Genomic DNA, 20,164 nt, shown 5'->3' with positions numbered 1-20,164 from the left:
CTATGAGCTGCTGAAACCGGGCGAAACTGTCAATGGGCATCGCTACCGACAACAACTGATCAATTTAAACCATACATTGCTCGAAAAACGGCCAGAATGGGACACGAGACACGAACGAGTGATATTGCAGCACGACAACGCTCCGTGCCATCGCAGTTCCATCGTCCAGGACACCATCAAAACGCTGAAATGGGATCTGCTACCGCACCCGCCGTATTCGCCAGACCTGGCGCCTTCCGATTATCACTTGTTCCGGTCGATGGCGCATGGCTTGGCTGGGCTACACTTGACCAATTTCGAAGAAGTGCAAAATTGGTTGGATGAATGGTTTCGGTCCAAAGACGCGTCGTTTTATTGTCGCGGTATTCATGTATTGCCAGAGAGATGGCGAAAATGTATAGCTAGCGAGGGACGATACTTTGAATAAACCATTTTTTGTATTTCTCTTGAAATTTTCCATTATTTATTGATCAAAAAAACCCGGAAACTTAGTTGCGCACCTAGTATATGAAAATAGAATTATTTTGTGTAAGATTAGACTTAAGATATTAAATAGTTAACACTCTCGTTAATATCTTCTTTTTTATAATACAGCATCTTCATGGCCTTAAAATAAAACGAATTGGATGTAGTGATCAAGAGCTAAATATAGTGCTGAAAGCATTTAATGAAGAAATAGGAAAGTCACAACTGCCTTCACTAAAAGTTATTCAGATTCTTAAAAGTGAAAACAAATGTCTTAATAAACATATCGCATCGCAAATAAAAACATACTTACACAACATAATATCAGGAAAAAGCAAGTTGTAAAATATTCCGTACATATAAAAGACGGCATTTAATCAGATTCGTTAAATTTTATCTGTTATTTTTGAAGATATTACCAAGATAACATAAGAACTTACAATTCTAATTATTTTACACTAGTCAAGATAAATTAAGTTTAAGGGGATCCTGGAGTGACAGCGACAAGGCATAATCGGTCTAACAAGGGGAGGACCAGGTAGTGCCCTCACCGATTTAAATAAATTTTTAATATGTTGTAGGGTTAACCCCCCACTAATTAATGGTAAAGTGGCACGATGCAATACTCGAGCATTCGCAAGATATTTGCATCGAAATTTACTTATTTAGTCTATTCGCCAGGTCGATTGAGCATTTTTATCCAGGTTGATGGCTTAAGTTAATGTTTTTTTTATGTTTTTTGGGTCGTAGAACAAGAATCTGTAAATAGTTTTTTCGTAAGTCGATGCAATAAAAAGTTATTAACAATTTATTTGTTTAAATTGCCCTAGCGATCAAACTATACATCCTATAAAAAAATAAACTAGAAAAAATTTGTTCCTCTTTTCACGACGAACAAAATGGCGTTTGAATTGTTCCAAAATTTTCATTATTGACGGAAATATGTCAATTTTTAGGTAATTACTGCCTACGCGTCGCGGAGTACCCTAGGAGCAAAAAAGGATAAAAAAGGAGCAAAAAAAATAAATTAAATTAAAATTAAAGGAGCAAAACTCGTGTGGTACAATTGAGCGCGAGCGCGCACGCCTAGGGTACTCCGCGACGCGTAGGCAGTAATTACCTAAAAATTGACATATTTCCGTCAATAATAAAGATTTTGGAAAAATTCAAACGCCATTTTGTTCGTCGTGAAAAGAGGAACAAATTTTCTCTAGTTTATTTTTTTATAGGATGTACAGTTTGATCGCTAGGGCAATTTAAACAAATAAATTGTTAATAACTTTTTATTCCATCGACTTACGAAAAAACTATTTACAGATTCTTGTTCTACGACCCAAAAAACATAAAAAAAACATTAACTTAAGCCATCAACCTGGATAAAAATGCTCAATCGACCTGGCGAATAGACTAAATAAGTAAATTTCGATGCAAATATCTTGCGAATGCTCGAGTATTGCATCGTGCCACTTTACCATTAATTAGTGGGGGGTTAACCCTACAACATATTAAAAATTTATTTAAATCGGTGAGGGCACTACCTGGTCCTCCCCTTAAGCAATATCTTTGAATTGGCTGAACAGAATGGAAAATCCTTTTACACGATTAAAGTACGCACAAAAATGTAGAGGGCTGTACATAATTTTTTCTGATAAACTAAAAAAAAATTTTATTTTTATAAATATTGTCTTCACCTGACGACAATATTTGCTTTATACAAAAATTCTGCAGTTTTTCTATAGAAAATAGTGATGCAGCCCTCTACAAAAAACTGTCAGGAATAATATCGTGCAATTAGAAGTAAGATTTGAAGCCTAAAAAAAAAGATATTACTTAGACCAGTGGAAGATGCAAGGTTAGGTGCTATCCTTGTCTATATCCTTGTCTATACAAGGACAGATATAGTCGGTGAGCACTTCTTTATCGACGCTGATCGAGTTCGCCTGCGGCTCCAGCATCCCCTTAATACCTAAACATTTTTATATTGAAGGTAAACAAAACAACTGAGTAGCTTCAATTAATTGAAATAGAAAAAGCCCCATACAACTTGGTACATTATTACTTGAAGTCAATACAGTCCATGTAGTATTAAGAGTATCTTTTTCTATAATATTGGCGCAGTTATCATCAGTCATATATTGGCAGGAATCACTATCGTAATGTATGTCTATTATATCTAAAGTAGTACTGCCAGCATTCCGTTGTAAATGACATTCCTTATCGCTTCCCCAAATATCGTTATAGCCGTCATCTATAAAGCAGTCCATAGATCTTATATTAACACACAACTGAGATTATATAAAGAACGGAAATATTGTCTGCCAAAAAATAATATATACAAAAATATACATATGTATATATATATCATAAGAAAGCTATTTAGTCCTATTAAAAGTAATTGCAAAAAATATTATATATTTTGACGTTATATACATCAAACGATAGCTATCATATCATTATCTAGATTTAGCACAAGTAAAATAGCCTTGAAATTATTTGTTTCCATGTCAGTAACTTGTCACTGGCTGTTGGTAAGCAAGTATTTATATCTCCATCTTGTATAAAAAAATTAATATATTATTCATGATATAAAAAAGAATGTTTTATATAGGAAACAGATTAAAGAAATTTTTTTTTAATATTACAAATAATAATGAAAAATATTTGTTATAAATGGACAGAGCATTATTTATGTATTAAATCGTTACCTATGCCTATCACAGCTGTAGCAACACTGCGAGGATTCGCATTTACATTGCGGTTCTCATCGCTTGTATGTAATACAAATTTTTAATTTGTATCTGCAATATAAAATAGTACGCATAATATCCAAGTATAAGAATATTATTTGTACAAATAAAATGTATATATAATGTAAGAGATCTAAAATATAAGCTATTTAAAGTAACAATAACATCTTATAAACCTCGAACATACCTAGTATCATATTACTGCATGTGCTGGACACAGGAGAAGCATTATTGACATTATTTCTTTTGACATCTTTCAAGTTATTACTTGCTGTATGCAATATTATATTTCCATCATCTGTTGAAGTACACAAAATAATATACTAATCATAATATAAAAAAATAATAGATATGAACAAGAGGAAAAAAATTCTAGAAATATTGCAAGTAATGAAAAAAGACTATTTTTAAGAAATATCAAAATCACTTTTCTTAATAAATCATTATATGTTTTTGTCACGGCAATACATAGATAGCAATACAATTATACGTTTTTATATCAAATTTATCATGGCGTTTAATAAGCAGCATGAATTCTAAGCATACAGGCAACTATTTGTATTACTATTCTCTACGAAAGAAGTAAAGATATTGTATATAAAATGTATTATTAGATATAAAATATAAATGAAATCAACATTAATGAACACAATTTACAATGATATAATTACTATAATATAATTGCGTTAAGTATTTTATTATAGACAACAGAATGAAGTAATTGTAAAAAAATAGAAATATACCTATTAATTATCGGTGTTGACTTTGACTTACTATTTGAGATCTCCATTCCAATGATATTATTAGTTGCAATAGTCATCTTTGCATTGTAAGATTTCTCACGGTGGCGTGGAAGATTTAAGTTCCTTATAATCTATATATGTAAAAATAGTAACGTAATAATTAATTTCACTCACAATCAGTATTCTATCAGGAATAACAGTTAACGTTTAATATCTCATACCGACGAGATGTAGCAACATTGAACATGCCCCGCGGTCACATGCGCATGCTCCGTGGCCGCACGCGCATGCAAAAATGCGCGAATTTGAAACGTATGTACATATACTTATAATTCATATCACTTACCAACATACCTATCATAAGTTGATTCGTATGTATTTGGCCGGAAATGAACGTCTTTTTAAAGAATCTCTATATGAAAACGTTTGTATTTCGTATGAAGACTTTTGAAGTGCAATTGAAAAGGTTTGTGAGTCATTCGTTTAATTGTAATTAATTATTTATTTTTACACCATGCATTTAGCCGAAATAGATAAATTAATAAAAGTTTTTATATGGAATCGTTTGTATTTTGTATGAAGAGTTATGAAGTGTGATTAAAAAGGTTTGTGAGTCACCCAGATAATTTTAATTAAATATTTATAAACTCGGTAATTAGCCGAAATATAGATTTTTAGTTATTCATGTTAAAAGAAGAAGGCGCTAGTGTTCCCGAAGGTCCGTCTGCAGTCAGAATTAATATAAACGTTTTAAAAATTATTTTCTACTGAAATAAATAAATATACAGGCTATAAGCCTGTAGCTATACGCGATAGTTGCTAATTAAGTTTGTCACTCATATATTTCCATCTTGCAGAGGACCTCCGTAACGAGATCAAAGATGTACCAGCTGTGCAGGGTGAAGATGTTATCTCAAACGCCCTGCCATAGCCCCAGAGCGACTCAAATGTCATTACCGCTGAGAAGTACTTCTTGCCATTTGAGTTAGCATGTCAGGTCAAGTCACCGCAGATTGTGGTGACACAGCACTGGACTGCCTGCAGAAGTTAATCGCATATGGCCATCTCACTGGCAATGTGCCTGATTCAACGGAGCCTAACAAGCTGCTGATTGTGCGCATTGTCGAGACAATTTGCGGTTGCTTCACCGGTCCACAGACCGATGAGGGTGTGCACCTGCAGATTATTAAAGCTTTGCTGACTGTAATGACAAGCCAGCATGTGGAGGTACACGAGGGTACGGTACTGTTAACAATTCGTACTGTTTACAACGTTTACTTGGCGTCGCGCAACCTGGTGAATCAAACAGCCCATGCGACTCTCACGCAGATGATCAACGTGATCTTCGCGCGAATGGAGACTCAGGCGGAGGAAGAGAACGTGAGGCTTGATGGGGAACATCAGCAGGAGGGTTCTGTCATAGCAAACGGCGAAACTGAAGCCGAGCTAAGTCCAGAGAATGCTCCTAGTAATGATAACATTAATTCTCAAACAATTGTCAAGAGTACCCTACTGAAAAAAATCATGTGAGAACACACATGAGACCTCATATGTGCTCTCATATGAGGTCTCATACACTAACACATATAATTCTCTTATGAGATCTCATATCATGTATCGTGCCAAAATCTCATATGAGATCTGAAATGCGATCTCATATATCATATAGGTTCTACTTTTATAATTTCATAATTTGTGTGTATGCGGCGTGCATGCGTGTGTACGATCTTTACAGAAATTATCAGATATAATAGTTAACGAAATAGTATTGTAGAATTTTATATCCTGAAATATTTGGTGAAAAGGTGCAAAAATAATAAAAGTTGTTGATTAAAAATAAAATATTTTTAATATTATTAAAAAAGGATATAATTTTATTTAATACAATTGATATAAATGATATAATGGATACTATTGAACATATTACTTTTTTTTCTATACTTTGTATATTGTGTAATGTGATATTTGAAATGCTCACGGTATTGATAAGATTCCTGTGATTATTTTGTCTATATTACAATAATATTTACAATACAATTAATATTTCAACGATATTTTTAAAATGTTTAGTGTTATACGTAAATACATTAATAATGATAACTATTTGGCAATGTTGCTATATAGCAATTTTCATGTACTTGTATAAAAACGCATACTTGTTTAATTTTTTTTGTTTCTATAGCTATAATTTCAGTTCCAATATTACGTATTAAAATTAAAAAATTACATATTGAAGTTGATGTATTCACAATATTACAAAGAGTAATTTCTTTTTTATTTTTATTATCTACTAAAAAATAGAGTATTCGAATAAAGGTATTGTCGGAGAGCATTGCGAAACTGTTGTCAGAACGTTTATTTTTTCTTGTCGATGACATAAGCAGACAGCCATCTTTTACAACTCTTTCGTATACTATTGTAGATTTTACACAAACATTAAAATCTTTTAAGGTATTTTTATCGATACTTGTTCCATTTCCTAAATATGTTACTGTCGCTAGCTTACAACTTTTTTGAATTTTTTTAGTCGACAGTTCCTCGCAATAATCGATTACTAAAGGTGAAGCATGAGGGTATATACTATTACGTAAAACATGCACACTATGTTGCATGTTAATGTAACGGACGATTTGTAAATTTACACCTTTTGCGCAATAAATTGCTTGAAGTGTATCGTGATTTGCAGATTCGAAGGGAAACGTAGAGTGAGCCCAAAGAGGTCCCCAATTAAGAACACTTTGTGATATGTGAAAAAGTTGATGCACATTAAAAGTCATACCTTTCTTTGAAAATAGTTTTTCTGTTAAAAATGCAAACTTGTATAAGTCTTCATCAACTTTATTCAAATCATTAATGCTTATATCACATCTTAGTAATGTATGCAAGCTTTCAACAAACAAAATCCAATATTTCACCATGCGTTCATTTAAAGTCAATCGAAATAATGGCAGACTATAATAAAGAATGAAGTTTTCCCATTCTCTACTTTTCCACTGATTAATATCATCAAAAGATCTACTCAATCGACCTATTTGATGGGGAACTTTTATCTGTAACAGAATTTTGTTCATTTCTTCCACTGTTGATGTTTCTATCATGCACTTTAAAAAATACTTCGTGATTTGCTTTCCAACACCACTAAGGCAAGAATGCATGTAATCAGGAACGAATCCCTGTACAATATCAAAATAAGGTAAATTGATTAGAGGTGAAGTACACTTCACTCCATAAACATCGTCACATTCTTCGATTGTAGCCCTTGTCATAAACTCAATCATATTTCTCTTGGTTCTTTCTTCTGGACAAGATTGTAAAATGGGGTACCTCATACTACCTTCGTACCACTCGCCTTTATGTAAACACCAATTACATCCATACTGTCCATTAAACAATTTAACTCCTTGCATAGGAGCCCGCGCAACCGAGTCAACGCAACAAATTAAAGTGTAGACTTTAATCAAACGCTTCTCATTATTAATAGTGCAATCAATACCTTCCGTTGATAATCGAACTATTGTGTCAGTAAAAGGTTGTAAGAAGGCTGTCATTTCAGGTTTGTTCTTGCCAAACCACATACCACAAGTTATGATTCGTTTTAATCTCGATTCAACAGGAATTTCGTTCAACTGTAAATATATAGGCCAGATAGAGTACTGGGAGCATTCAAAACGAGGTGCGCCATCAGTATTGAAAATAGTTGTGACGTAATTGTGCCTTTCATTAGTAGGTAAACTTTTTACAAAAGATCTGTAGCATTTGCCATCAAATATATCTCTAATTCTTCCATCATATTTTCTTTCTTTTACAATGTATTCATAATATTGTTGATTATCTTCCAGTAACAGTTTAATACTTTCTGTTGGATCGATGAGTAAGAAAATATTTGAAGATGATGGACCATCAAATTCAACTATTCCTAAACATACTTCACAAGTCATAGAAGATTTTAAATCTCTTATTTTTCCAAGATATTTACTACAATTAGGGCATATTCCATGATACTCTAATGTACTTTTCGAATTTACAATATTGTCAAATATCCATCTTGTATCAGGCAACAATGTTCGTGAAAAAATGGTATTAATAAGTCTCAGTAAACTACATATTTCACTTAAAGATGACCTATGTCTTAAGCTATGCTCAAGAACCATCAAAAATATTTCGCTTCTTGATTTATCAACACAAATATCAATACAAGCTAAAAAATTATCGTTACAAATAAAATCTTTTAAATTTCGTGAGCGGCAAATATCATTATCTTTATCATCGTAATCTCTTAAATCGTCATATATATTCACATCCCATTCCAGTTGTTGGCTTCTTCTACAATAAATCTGAAACATTTTTTATTTATTATTAAATACATTTTGAAATTGTTTTTTAATTTTATTGAAGCATGTTTAACAATTGACTTTGTCATAAAGAAAGCTTATTAATTAATTATTGTTGTAGTGTAATCAGAAAACAACTTTGTGTTTATAATATTCAATATTATTGAATAATTAATAATTTTTTAGAAAAGTACATTCCAGTAAAATAGTAGTAATTTGAAATTTGTATATAGATGAGCATTATGAATGAATGGAAAAGTTATTTAAATAATATTTAAAAAATTATTTGTTATTAAATTTGTTAACCTGGTCATCATAGATATCAGTGGAATTAACATTTGTTATTTGCTGAATTTCATGAATATTGTGAATTGAATCCTGTAGCACTTCACGTTGATCGTCAATAAATTTCTTTTCTTCATCTATGATGTTGATGAATTGTTCAACTTCTTCCATTTCTTCGTCATTATTTAAAATTTCGTGCATTGTATCGACATCGTTATTAAAAGATGTATTACTATTCGTGCAATGAGCCCCTTCCATTTCAACATTTTGATGACTTTTTGTAGCATTATCGACGTCTTCAAAATTCTAAAACAAATGATTAATATTTATTTATTTTTATTTTCATAATAAACTTTATTTATAAATATTATTCGCTGTATTCGACAAATGTTATTTTGAAAAAAATTTAATTTAGTAGCTACTTTTATAACTTGTTACATGGTATATGAAAGTATCTCACTGAGAACTATAAAAGCGATTGGATAAAAATGGCATTATGAAATATAATTTATAGACATTACAAATATAAGGTTCTGTGATTTTTATACAACTATTGTTTGTAGGTATTATTACAAAAAGCAGAAAAAATCGATTAAAACCAATAAAAATTCAATTAATTCAGTCTTAATTTTGGTACCAATTTCCACATTTCAATCCAATCGATTTCGTGTAAAAATCGATATAACTATATTACGACTGATAAAAAAAAATAATCCGTCCAGAAGTTAACAGGGCAAATCACATTATTTCACCGCAATTGGGTTGTCTCTATAAAAGCTGCTAATTCGTCTACATATTCAATGAGGAAGATACCATCAGGAATTTTTATACGAAGAATTTCGTCACAAGATATTACACTTTAATTGTTTGTGATATATATCTTTAATTGTTTGAGGCAAACGTAAATCTGTTACAAAGAAATGTTGTAGACACATTTTTCTTCATTTTTCCTACAGGATCGATTGATATTTTTTGATTTTGCAAAAAATAATAAATAAAAGTAATTATTACACATTTTCTTAGAAACAAATTGAAAAAAGAAAAATCACTTATTTCTACCATATGCAAAAAATCCAATAATTAGTCCATTTTTCAGCTGTATTGTACCTTAATAAGTTATTCGACTATTATGGGCCATTCCCAGCACGGATATGTTTCAATTTTATGACGAAACCTTTAATCGTTAAAATAATGTAGGTTTACTTAACAATTACTTACAAGACTATATGCTGGCATTACAGATTTATATTTTAATCTTTTCTTAATCCTTGGACTAACATCTTCTATATTGCATGAGCGCAAATAATTTTTATATCTTCTGGGATGTTTCTCAACCATAATTCGTGCAGAATTTTCTACATACAATACAATATTAATATTGTTTATTAATAAATTTATAAACCATACAACAATATTCGAGAGGAATTGAACACATAGCACGCGAGTGTATAAACAATGAATTATTTAACATCTCTTATTCTCCTGTTAAATGTATGAAATTAAAAATGATTAAAATATTTCTCCATAGTAACCGATAAATAAGAATAGTAATTTCTAGTTTTAAAATAATTTTTTTTTATTTGACGTATTAACTGAATTAATAAAATATAACGATATTTCTTCAGATATTAATAACTTATCAAAATATTTTCTGATACGTACATGAAATAGTAAAATTATGTACAATTGTTTCACAGATATTCATTATTTAATATATTGATAAAAAATTGAATAAACATACGGCTATTAATTACATTTGTAAATCATTATAAGTTGATTTCAAAGATAATAAAAACTATTTATTATATTCTTCATCAACACTCACCTATTAAATTCAAAAGAAAGTATAAGAGGTAAATAACAAAAAATTCCAGGTAATGTGAACGTTAACCTATAAAAAGGAAATTGTGAAACATTTACGATATGTACATACTTTTTATAATAATATATAATAAAAATTATAAATTATATACCATGTGTTATACATACCATGTATCAATGAATTTTTATATTTGTTTAACTGGTGAACAACAAGGATAACATGATACACGGAGGCACTATTCTTCTTCTTCTTAATTTTTCTGGCACCTGATCTCTGCCGAGACACAATACGGCCAAATAGCGATATCTTATGCCCACTTAGGAGCGAGGTTATTTCAAAACATAAAGTTGCATCAGCAACCTTTAAAAATTTTTCCTTTAAAGCCCCTTGCACCAAGGATGCCAGATTGGCGGTTTTCCGATTGTCGGTTAGACAGCAGAGATCTATCTATCTTCTTCTACCGCTCGACGCTCGAAGCTGGCTGCTGAAACGTAAAGTTGGCATCTCTGCCCATCCCCACCACTGGCTGGCAGTGGCTGTCGAAAACCGCCAGTCTGGCTGCTGGCATCCTTGTGTGTGCGACGTGCGTCACGAGACCATCCCCACTATTTCCCTCACCCATATTACCAAATGCTACCGAGGCTGTGTTCCGAAATTCACTGTCAGTACCTAAAATTTATAATGTGCGTGACATAAACTATAGATTTGCAGTACTGGCAGTGAATATCGGAACACAGCCCGAGAGGCGAGGACAGGTCCTATCCGACAGGATGTAATACGCGCTAAATTGAACGCAGTCATAGACCGCTGTTACACGTCGGGTTTAATAACATCGGTAGTTCTTAGGCTGGCAAATCACAGCTATTCCCTTCTTCTGAAGAATGAGTGTGATTGGCTAGTCTAAGAACTACCGATGTTATTAAACCCGATTAACGGCGCCGTGTAACAGCGGTCATAGAAAACTTGTGAATGTGAAATCACGAATTTTACGAACACGCGGGTTAAATGTGTAAAGGTGCGATTTCACGATGACGCTCGACGCTGGATTCGAGCGTCAAATCTGGTCACGTGATAGATTCAGAGGGACGCGAAATATAACCTAACCACTGGATTGGCTGAAATGAGCGTCGAGTGTCAAAGCTAAACACAGTTTAGCTTTTTGACGCTCGAATCCAGCGTCGAGCGTCATCGTGAAATCGCACCTTAACAGCAACAGAATAAAAAGGCTTCGTCAAAGAAAACAAATTCTGTGATACCATCGAGGATAATAGGTATTATTATATTATTTTATTTTTAATAAAATATATCTGTTTCATTGACTACAATTGTAACCATTAATGGTTATAATTATATCTAAATTTTGTATCATAAAATATGTTCTTACATTTTCATATAAAATATTAAGCAATAATAATGTATCATTTTTTCCTAATAGGTAATTATGGATACGAATATGATAGCAATATCTGAACCAACACATGCTGCTATTCGTTTCTATTCCGATGAAAGGAGAAAAGTTGAGATCATATCTACCAAAGATATAGAAAACTTTAATGGGAAAATTTGTTTCAACCATATTATGTAAAAAGATATGATAATCAGAAGAACAATTTTCATCTATCACCAGCTGAGGTATTATCTGTCGGAAGTAAGTGACAGCCATTAATATAATATGTTTATAATTAAAACACTTCTTCATGTTTTTTTCATAAATATAAGTAAAAGTAATTAATAATAAATCTTATAATGGTATTTATTTAATTCTTTGACTTAAATTTTGAGAATGTTATCAAAAAGCTATAAGTCTGAAATGTATTTAATCTATACGTAGCATATTTTAAAGATTTACTTTCTTATTTGTCATTAGTAATGACTCATTACTTCTAAGAGTTGTTAAATATTTTTTTATATTGATATCTCTTTAAAAAATAAATAAAATTCTAAAATTAGTAATAAGTTTTGTAAATATCAGTAATTTCAGTTTATCTCAACTACTTACATTTATATATTACATATACAAAAATATTAGTTGTCCGCAAACTTTTATAAATTGTAATAAATAATTATAAAATTCATGAAGTAAAAAACATGCATTTTTTATGAAAAATAATTTTTTTTCAAGGTGAAGAACATTTATTAAATAAAAAAGGGAGATATAAATTTTCAAAAAAACGCCATAGTGATGCTCTTCAACAACTGCGATTAAAAATAGAAGAAAAACAGAAAACATCAAAAAAGAATATCAAAGTAAGTGTTTAAGGTAAAATGATCATACAAGTACATTAAATTCTTCATACATGTTTTAAGGCTCCTGGTCCCTCGCCGACCATATTGAAATCGAAACGTCAGAAGCGAGAAATTACACGGAAATTACATTGCAATTTACTGTCAAATAAAAAGATATTTTGATTAAAACACACTGTAGGTCGCTATAGCACACTGTAGTGTGTTAAAACGATTTGTAGTGTGTTTTTATTGAAAGATTTCTTTATTTTACAGTAGTTTGCAATTGTCACCGTAAAATTTCTTGCTTCTGACATCACGTTTCAAAATGGCCGCGGTCGGTACCTAGGAGCCTAATATATATTTGACAACGTAAAAATTAATTTTGCTTAAATTTCAAAAAGTTTTCATTAATTTAAATAATATGTTAGTATTATTGCTTATAGATTATGAAACAGAAACTAAAAAAATTAGGTAAAGCACATAATGGGAAACAGCAACTAGAAAAATTTTTAAGTAATAGAAAATGTTTAAATCCACTATCTGACAATGATGAAGATACAACAGATCATTCTACACACGAAATATCACCACAACCTAGGCCTTCAAATGAAACGCAATCCAAAAAATGTACAAAGTCCTTGCATAATGTTCCACTATCTGACAATGATGAAGATCCAACAGATCATTCTACACATGAAATATCACCACAACCTAGGCCTTTAAATGAAACGCAATCCAAAAAATGTACAAAGTTCTCGCATAATGTTCCACTATCTGACAATGATGAAGATACAACAGATCATTCTACACACGAAATATCACCACAACCTAGGCCTTCAAATGAAACGCAATCCAAAAAATGTACAAAGTCCTCGCATAATGTTGAGGACCTGTCTTTAGAAGATGAAAATGATCAATCAGTGGTACAGTTATTGTTACTGATATTGTCGTTGCTATTGAAATCTCGGAAAATTGTGACTTATATTTTAATCAATTACTATCTAAAGCTACATTTTCATTTGTTATTATTTATTCTAGATGTTACAGAAAAAACGAAAGAATTTAGAGAGAACAAAGATTAGTCTGCCGGGTAGAAGCAGACATTCCGAAGATGAAAGTGACACAGAAAATAACGAGTCAGGCAATATGTTAGCAAAACAATCGCGAATATTTGAAAATCAAGAAGATGATACAAATCACAATGACAATCAGAGTATAAACCATGATAGAACATCATATAAGAAATTATAAAATTAAATAGATGTCTTTTTAATTCATTTCGAATAAGACTAAACTGAATAATTTGTATTAATAGGAATTACTGAGACTCCACGACATAGACCACGATTCAGAAGAAACAAGGTTTACCGATTAAAATTACAAGGTATATTTATTGTAGGTATATTTATAAATACTTGATAAAAAGTTGTCTCAATAGTTATAATTACAACCTGAATTGTAAATTGTAGTAGATTTGTTCATTACACAATTGATTTAATACTCGTGTAATTTAAAAACAAAAAATAGTAAATAACGTATAAAACTTGAAACTTCTCAAACTTTTATAAAACAGTGAAAACAGTATTTGTCAATTTTTTCATAATTTAGATGCACCATACGATTCTGATGAAGAGGCTGCAAATGAGTATGACAACTCAATGCGTCCTGATACAAGGGACGTAAATCCTGAAGAAAAGCAGTTATACGACATCGAAGGTGACGAGGTACAATTATGAATGAACGCTGCATTCCTAATTATATCAATTATTCTCTATCAAGTATTCTCTACTATTTTATTATTTTATATTTTACTATTTTATTCTCTACTATTTTATGGTTATTAACATATAATAATCACCATGAATGGTACGATTTCATCAATAGTACAATGAACAATTATTTAGAAAATTTACCTAATTTCGAATTCACGGTTTTATTTTAATTTTTAATTTTATTTATCTTATATGAAAGCAATGCTTCTGATTAATAAAAGTTTATTAATTAGTAAGCAATAACTAGTATATAAACTTTTAACATTAACTGATGTTTTTGACAAATCTACAACGAAAATATTTTTTAGATATATATTGGTTGCGGAAAAATGATAAATTTAGCTTTCTGGGAATATATGAAACATTGAGGTCATTGGGTATTTCTAAGAGAGTTGTTGGAAATTTTGTGGACAAGAGAAGCATTGGTAAATCGTTGTTTCAAAACATCAAGGATAACTACCGAACTTGAAAATAGGTCTCCTAGAAAACGTTTTACTCCTCAAAAATATAGTATTTTACGACGTAAATATTATACATATAATAATCATGATTTAAAAATAAAAATAATTATTGATTTCTTTTTTATTGTTTAGGCCTATTTAAAGATTATCTAAATAAAACTTACGGACATTCAACGAAGAAAGCGAAAATTCTAAGAGACTTAAACAAACAGATTGGTTATAAAATAAGAGATCTTCGTAAATCACTTTACAAAGTCACATAAAAGTTGTTTTTCATTATTATTAAGTACTTTTGTTATGCTGAGTCATAAAAATTTTTTTTTTAATATAATATTTTATATTAATGTTAAATCATTAAAATGTTTTACGTTTGAAAAATTTAATTAAGGTTTTAATATTTTAATGCTTAACGCTTGGAGAATAGTTTTATCCGTTTTCGAATGTAGAGCGAGTTTGTCGATCTAGATCCTCAATTTATCTCGCAAGTTTAAAAACTTTAGATAAGGTTTACTAATGTAATTTAAATATTATTACTGTGATATAATATATATTATCTTAAAATGTACATACATATTATTTAATAAATAATATTTAATTTTATTGTATGTTTTAATTACATTATTTGAAACTATCAATGAAAAATTAATATCAAGTTAGTATTCTTTAGATAGAAAAATAATGACCGCCATATACTTAGAACAATTACAGTTCATTACATTTCAAAAGTTACGAAGTTACATTTTATTATTGCTAGATTTACTTATAAAATTTCTAAAATATTACTTCTCACTTTATTAGCTATCAGTATGATTTCTACTGTTCAATATCAAATCATTATTTTATATATGCACTATTTCTTATATCCTTTTTTAATAATATTAAAAATATTTTATTTTTAATCAACAATTCACACACACATTATGAAATTATAAAACGTAGAACCTATATGATATATGAGATCGCATTTCAGATCTCATATGAGATTTTGGCACGATACATGATATGAGATCTCATAAGAGAATTATATGTGTTAGTGTATGAGACCTCATATGAGAGCACATATGAGATCTCATGTGTGTTCTCACATGATTTTTTTCAGTAGGGTATTCTTGATGATGTAGTAAAATCCGTGATGCCATTGGAAGAGGAAGTCAGTTTGGAGAACGGCAGTCCGGAGGACAACGGTGACGAGGCGGCCGCTGAGAATGACAACATGGTAACTGCGAGATTCACCCATGTGCTGCAAAAGGATGCAGTCCTGGTATTTTGCGCTCTCTGCAAGCTCTCTATGAAACCGCTGCCGGACGGCACTCCCGATCCAAGATCGCACGAGCTCCGTTCCAAGATCTTGTCGCTTCAGTTACTTCTGGGAATCTTGCAGAATGCCGGTCCAATATTGCGCTCTAACGAGATGTTTGTTATCGCCATTAAACAGTACTTGTGTGTCGCGCTGTCAAAGAATGGCGTGTCTTCGGTGCCGGAAGTGTTCGAGCTGTCGTTAGCACTGTTCCTGGCGTTGCTCGCCCGTTTCAAGATGCACCTCAAGATGCAGATTGAGGTGTTCTTCAAGGAGATCTTTATGAACATTCTTGAGACCTCTAGCAGCTCTTTCGAGCACAAGTGGATGGTCATACATGCGCTTACGAGGATCTGTGCGGATGCCCAGAGCGTCGTCGACATCTACGTTAACTATGATTGCGATCTCTCAGCAGCGAATCTCTTCGAGAAGCTCGTCAATGATCTCTCTAAGATTGCTCAAGGTCGTCAAGCTCTGGAGCTAGGTGCATCGCCAAATCAGGTGCGTTATAAGAAAGAGGATGACAGGATAGATGTATTATTTGGAACAGAGAATGTTCTTTTCGAGACAAGCAATATAAAGTTTTGTTTCAAGCAATATTATTTTGTTACAATATAAACGATTCTGTTTTAATAGTTTTGTAGAATCGAATCGAAGATAAATCGGAAAGTAATGCTTAAAAAAAAGGAAAAGTTTTCCTACAAGTTTTAGACAGTAATAAATTGTTCTTTTGATTAATTTCAGATACTACCGATGATATATTAGCGAAATACAGAAGAAAGCCAAGCGCAGCTAGCGATACAGCCTCGGTCGAAAGCAATCAGTCCCGTACAAAAGAGGTGGAAGACGAAAGACTTTCAATCAATCCGAATAATGTAGAACTCTCTTATGCTTTTGCGGATGCTAAAAGAAAATTATGTATGGTACTTAGCACTGCTGACCTTCAACACATTTTATGGAATACTTCAGAGGTATTTATTGTATTATTTTTCAATCATGGCGTACAAAACAAAGTGTGATTTTTTTATGGATTACTTAATTACTTAATGTTCAAATATTCGCATATAAAATTTTATTACAGAGACATTGTTGTTCGCAGAAAGAAAACGAACTGGTTGCGTTTTTACAACTACAATTGGCAGAAGCTATAAACCTGCAGGATAGGGCATTAATAGCTCATCTTCATGAAACTTTACGTTGCGTGCGTCTATTTAATGACGATAGATGTAGAAAGCTCTTCAAATCACTTCGAGAGATTATCAAAAACGATCTCCTTATATCGCATATTTAATCAGTTGTCGTCAGGGATTACTGTCAACATTAGCTCACTTAGATAGGTACTGTTTATATATAAATATCATCTTTGTATGTAATGTATCACAAAACAAACAATCGAACAAAAAATCGAAACCCTTCAAAACACATAAAGGAGTGCGGCAGGGCTGCATATTGTCACCCAGGTTATTCAACGTCTACGGCGAATATATAATGAGACGCGCCCTGGAAGGATACAACGGGGGAATAATAATCAACGGCAAAAACGTGAATAATCTCCGATACGCTGATGACACCACCTTAATAGCGAAAAACGAAGAGGAACTAACCAAAATGCTGGAATTAGTTACCAAGGAAAGCAATGAAGTAGGTCTACATATCAACCTGGAGAAGACCAAACTCATGGTGATTGACAGGGGCAACACGACACAACGAAACAATGTACGCCCAGACATGGAAACAGTCAAGGAGTTCATCTACTTGGGATCCTTAATCTCCAACATAGGAGGAAGCGAAGTAGAGATAAGAAGACGGATAGCAATGTCGCGAACAGCCATGGCGAACCTCAGGAGAATATGGGAAGACAAACAAATAACAATGAACACAAAGATAGCTCTAGTGAGATCCCTAGTGTTCTCTATATTCTCATATGGAGTGGAGACATGGACCATCAAGGCAACGGACAGACGCCGCATAGATGCGTTTGAAATGTGGTGCTGGAGGCGGATGCTGGGCATCCCCTGGACGGCAAGAAGAACGAACGTGTCAATTCTCAAGGAGCTGAACATCACCGATCGACTGTCCACTATCTGCCGCAGAAGAGTTCTCCAATACTTTGGTCACATCACACGTAGAAACCAGGACAATCTCGAAAAACTGATTGTACAGGGGAAAGTTGAGGGGAAGAGACCAAGAGACCGTTCTCCATCGCGCTGGCTGGATCAAATAAAAGATATCACAGGCCAACCACTACAAAAGAATCTCCGAGAAGCGGAAGACCGCCATTGTTGGAAGACGGTGGTTCGCCGCTGTACATGACCATAATGTCACGACTCTTCAGACATGAAGATACGACGAGAAAGAAGAAGAATGTAATGTATAAGTAAATGTGAGATGTTTAAATGTAAGATGTTAACCGTTTAATAATAATATTTTCCAGATTATGCGTGCGAGTTAAGTGCGATCGGGATGCTATCAATAATCATCTTGTATCCGTTTGTGTGAGGGTATTTTTGGAAAAAAAGGAGGCTTTCCTCCTGCGTTTCTGCGAAGAGTTTAAAAAGCTTACGCTAACTGACGAGAAACAGGATCTCGTGGATAATTTTCTAGGGAAGGTCCACGCAGAAATGGACAACGATCCGATCTGGCAATGTACATGAATATAATTATTTATCTCGCAATTGATCTTAGCGGAGTGCTCAGAGACGTCTGAACTTACTTCTTACTTTCAGCGGCGAGCGCCAACCAGTTAGATTTGGCGAGAGTCGTGGTGGAAAGAACCGTCATGGCACGGGTATACCACAATGCGCTCTATCTAAATGAAGATGGAGATATATATAGGGACCAGCTTCTTCACGGTCACATCAAAAAGTTGGCGAAGGTCGTAACTCCAAATCACAAGGACCTACGCATTCCAAAGGTTTATCATTACGAATGCCCCTGGTCATGGGCGCAGGCTGAATTGGCTGTGATATCGGCGTATAAGACTCCTAGGGATAAGTTGCAGTGTGTATTTCGTTGCGCGACTACCATCATGAATCTCCTCTCCATGGCGTCGGAAAGAGGCATACCTGCCGCCGACGATCTGACTCCCGTGCTGGTCTATGTCATAATCAAGGTATGCGATTGAAAAGAGAATATGTGATTTTAGCAAGAAGAGTGATTGTTAACGTGTGCTTAATTTCAGACTAATCCGCCGTCGTTGTATCGACTGTTCAATATGTAGACAGCTTTTACGGGAATCGATTGGAGGGAGAGGAACAATATTGGTGGACGCAGTTCTGCGCCGCGATCGAGTTTATTAAGACAATGGATTAACAGTTTCTCAAGAGTATCACGATAAATAAGATTAGATTCGATGCTGGTGATAATGTAGAAATGTATCATAATCATAATTTGACGATTTCATAAAGAAGAAGACCAATATCTTGTGTAAAGCTAGCTGAACAGTTTTATGCTTTCAGTATCTTGATTAAAATTCTTAAATAGCCTCTTAAATAGTCTGTTAGTTCTTTCGCACGTTATTATGTAATATTAGCAAAGACTGAATATACGTAAAGTGTGGCTTTATCTTTATTTGTAACTCTATTGTACAATTTCACAGGACATCGAAAAAAAAGAAACGTTTAGATATTCTATAATTTATATGTAAACAATACAGAACTTATAGAGAATTGATAACCATTTAGCAGGATAAACTGTGTTGGCGTACTCTTTCTACATGTGCACCTTCCCCAAGAGCCGAGACTCGAACCAGATCCGTGAAAAATATCGCCACTTTCGTAGAGCTTTTGTACAGTTTTACTCTAGGATTATGTATCAGGAATATCGCGAGAGAAAAAAAGACTTCGGAGATTTTTATCCGAATCAATCGACATAAAGAGAGAGCATAGTAAAGAAGCTAGCTTTCGAGAATTGGTAATTCTTCAGTTTAGCTACAGCAGCACAAAAAACGATGAATTTAGGCTCATTCGACGCGTTTTTGCACGAAACGACCGAATCTGGCAGAAAAAAGTGTCGC

At 32.8% G+C, this 20,164-nt stretch overlaps 1 protein-coding gene and 2 long non-coding RNA genes across 14 annotated transcripts; 2 read left to right on the top strand and 1 right to left on the bottom strand.

The window, feature by feature from the left end:
- Positions 1-4,714: 4,714 nt before the first annotated feature.
- LOC139778701 (uncharacterized) lies at positions 4,715-6,019 on the top strand. The gene is made up of 2 exons (XR_011719644.1): positions 4,715-5,192; positions 5,285-6,019. It is a non-coding gene; the product is annotated as an uncharacterized lncRNA (long non-coding RNA).
- Positions 6,020-6,295: 276 nt separating this feature from the next.
- Positions 6,296-10,699, bottom strand: LOC139778700 (uncharacterized). Its single transcript, XR_011719643.1, has 5 exons — positions 10,561-10,699; positions 10,397-10,462; positions 9,790-9,926; positions 8,593-8,877; positions 6,296-8,289 (listed from the first exon to the last, which is right to left on the bottom strand). It is a non-coding gene; the product is annotated as an uncharacterized lncRNA (long non-coding RNA).
- Positions 10,700-11,029: 330 nt separating this feature from the next.
- LOC139778698 (brefeldin A-inhibited guanine nucleotide-exchange protein 2-like) lies at positions 11,030-19,584 on the top strand. Of its 12 annotated transcripts, none has more exons than XM_071716762.1 (14): positions 11,269-11,408; positions 11,469-11,664; positions 11,829-12,041; positions 12,516-12,640; positions 13,063-13,542; positions 13,658-13,832; positions 13,935-14,003; positions 14,228-14,343; positions 15,974-16,650; positions 16,894-17,120; positions 17,249-18,515; positions 18,584-18,795; positions 18,876-19,261; positions 19,331-19,584. In XM_071716762.1, exons 5-9 carry the CDS (start codon positions 13,066-13,068, stop codon positions 15,974-15,976), a joined length of 840 nt encoding a protein of 279 aa, XP_071572863.1. In that variant the 5' UTR covers positions 11,269-11,408; positions 11,469-11,664; positions 11,829-12,041; positions 12,516-12,640; positions 13,063-13,065; the 3' UTR covers positions 15,977-16,650; positions 16,894-17,120; positions 17,249-18,515; positions 18,584-18,795; positions 18,876-19,261; positions 19,331-19,584. The 12 variants fall into 12 exon arrangements, 11 of the variants coding, with proteins under 11 accessions (XP_071572858.1, XP_071572859.1, XP_071572860.1 ...); XM_071716764.1 differs by having other exon boundaries at positions 17,231-18,515; XM_071716765.1 differs by having other exon boundaries at positions 15,952-16,650.
- The last annotated feature ends 580 nt before the right edge of the window (positions 19,585-20,164 follow it).

Source organism: Temnothorax nylanderi, unplaced genomic scaffold, assembly GCF_030848795.1.
Source record: "Temnothorax nylanderi isolate EJ_2023f unplaced genomic scaffold, tnyl_v1.0 TNYL_tig0192_pilon, whole genome shotgun sequence".
In the NCBI taxonomy this organism is placed as follows: Eukaryota; Metazoa; Arthropoda; class Insecta; order Hymenoptera; family Formicidae; genus Temnothorax; species Temnothorax nylanderi.
The sequence above is the reverse complement of the archived record's forward strand: the minus strand, read 5'-3'. Positions and strand labels throughout refer to the sequence as shown.

Bases quoted from the DNA above. Each gene is read 5' to 3' on its own strand.
- LOC139778698 (XM_071716757.1), top strand. From the start codon at position 13,066: ATGAAACAGAAACTAAAAAAATTAGGTAAAGCACATAATGGGAAACAG. The intron at 13,543-13,657 runs GTACAGTTATTG...TATTTATTCTAG, and splicing joins ATGAAAATGATCAATCAGTG to ATGTTACAGAAAAAACGAAA. The intron at 14,344-14,699 runs GTACAATTATGA...AATATTTTTTAG, and splicing joins ACGACATCGAAGGTGACGAG to ATATATATTGGTTGCGGAAA.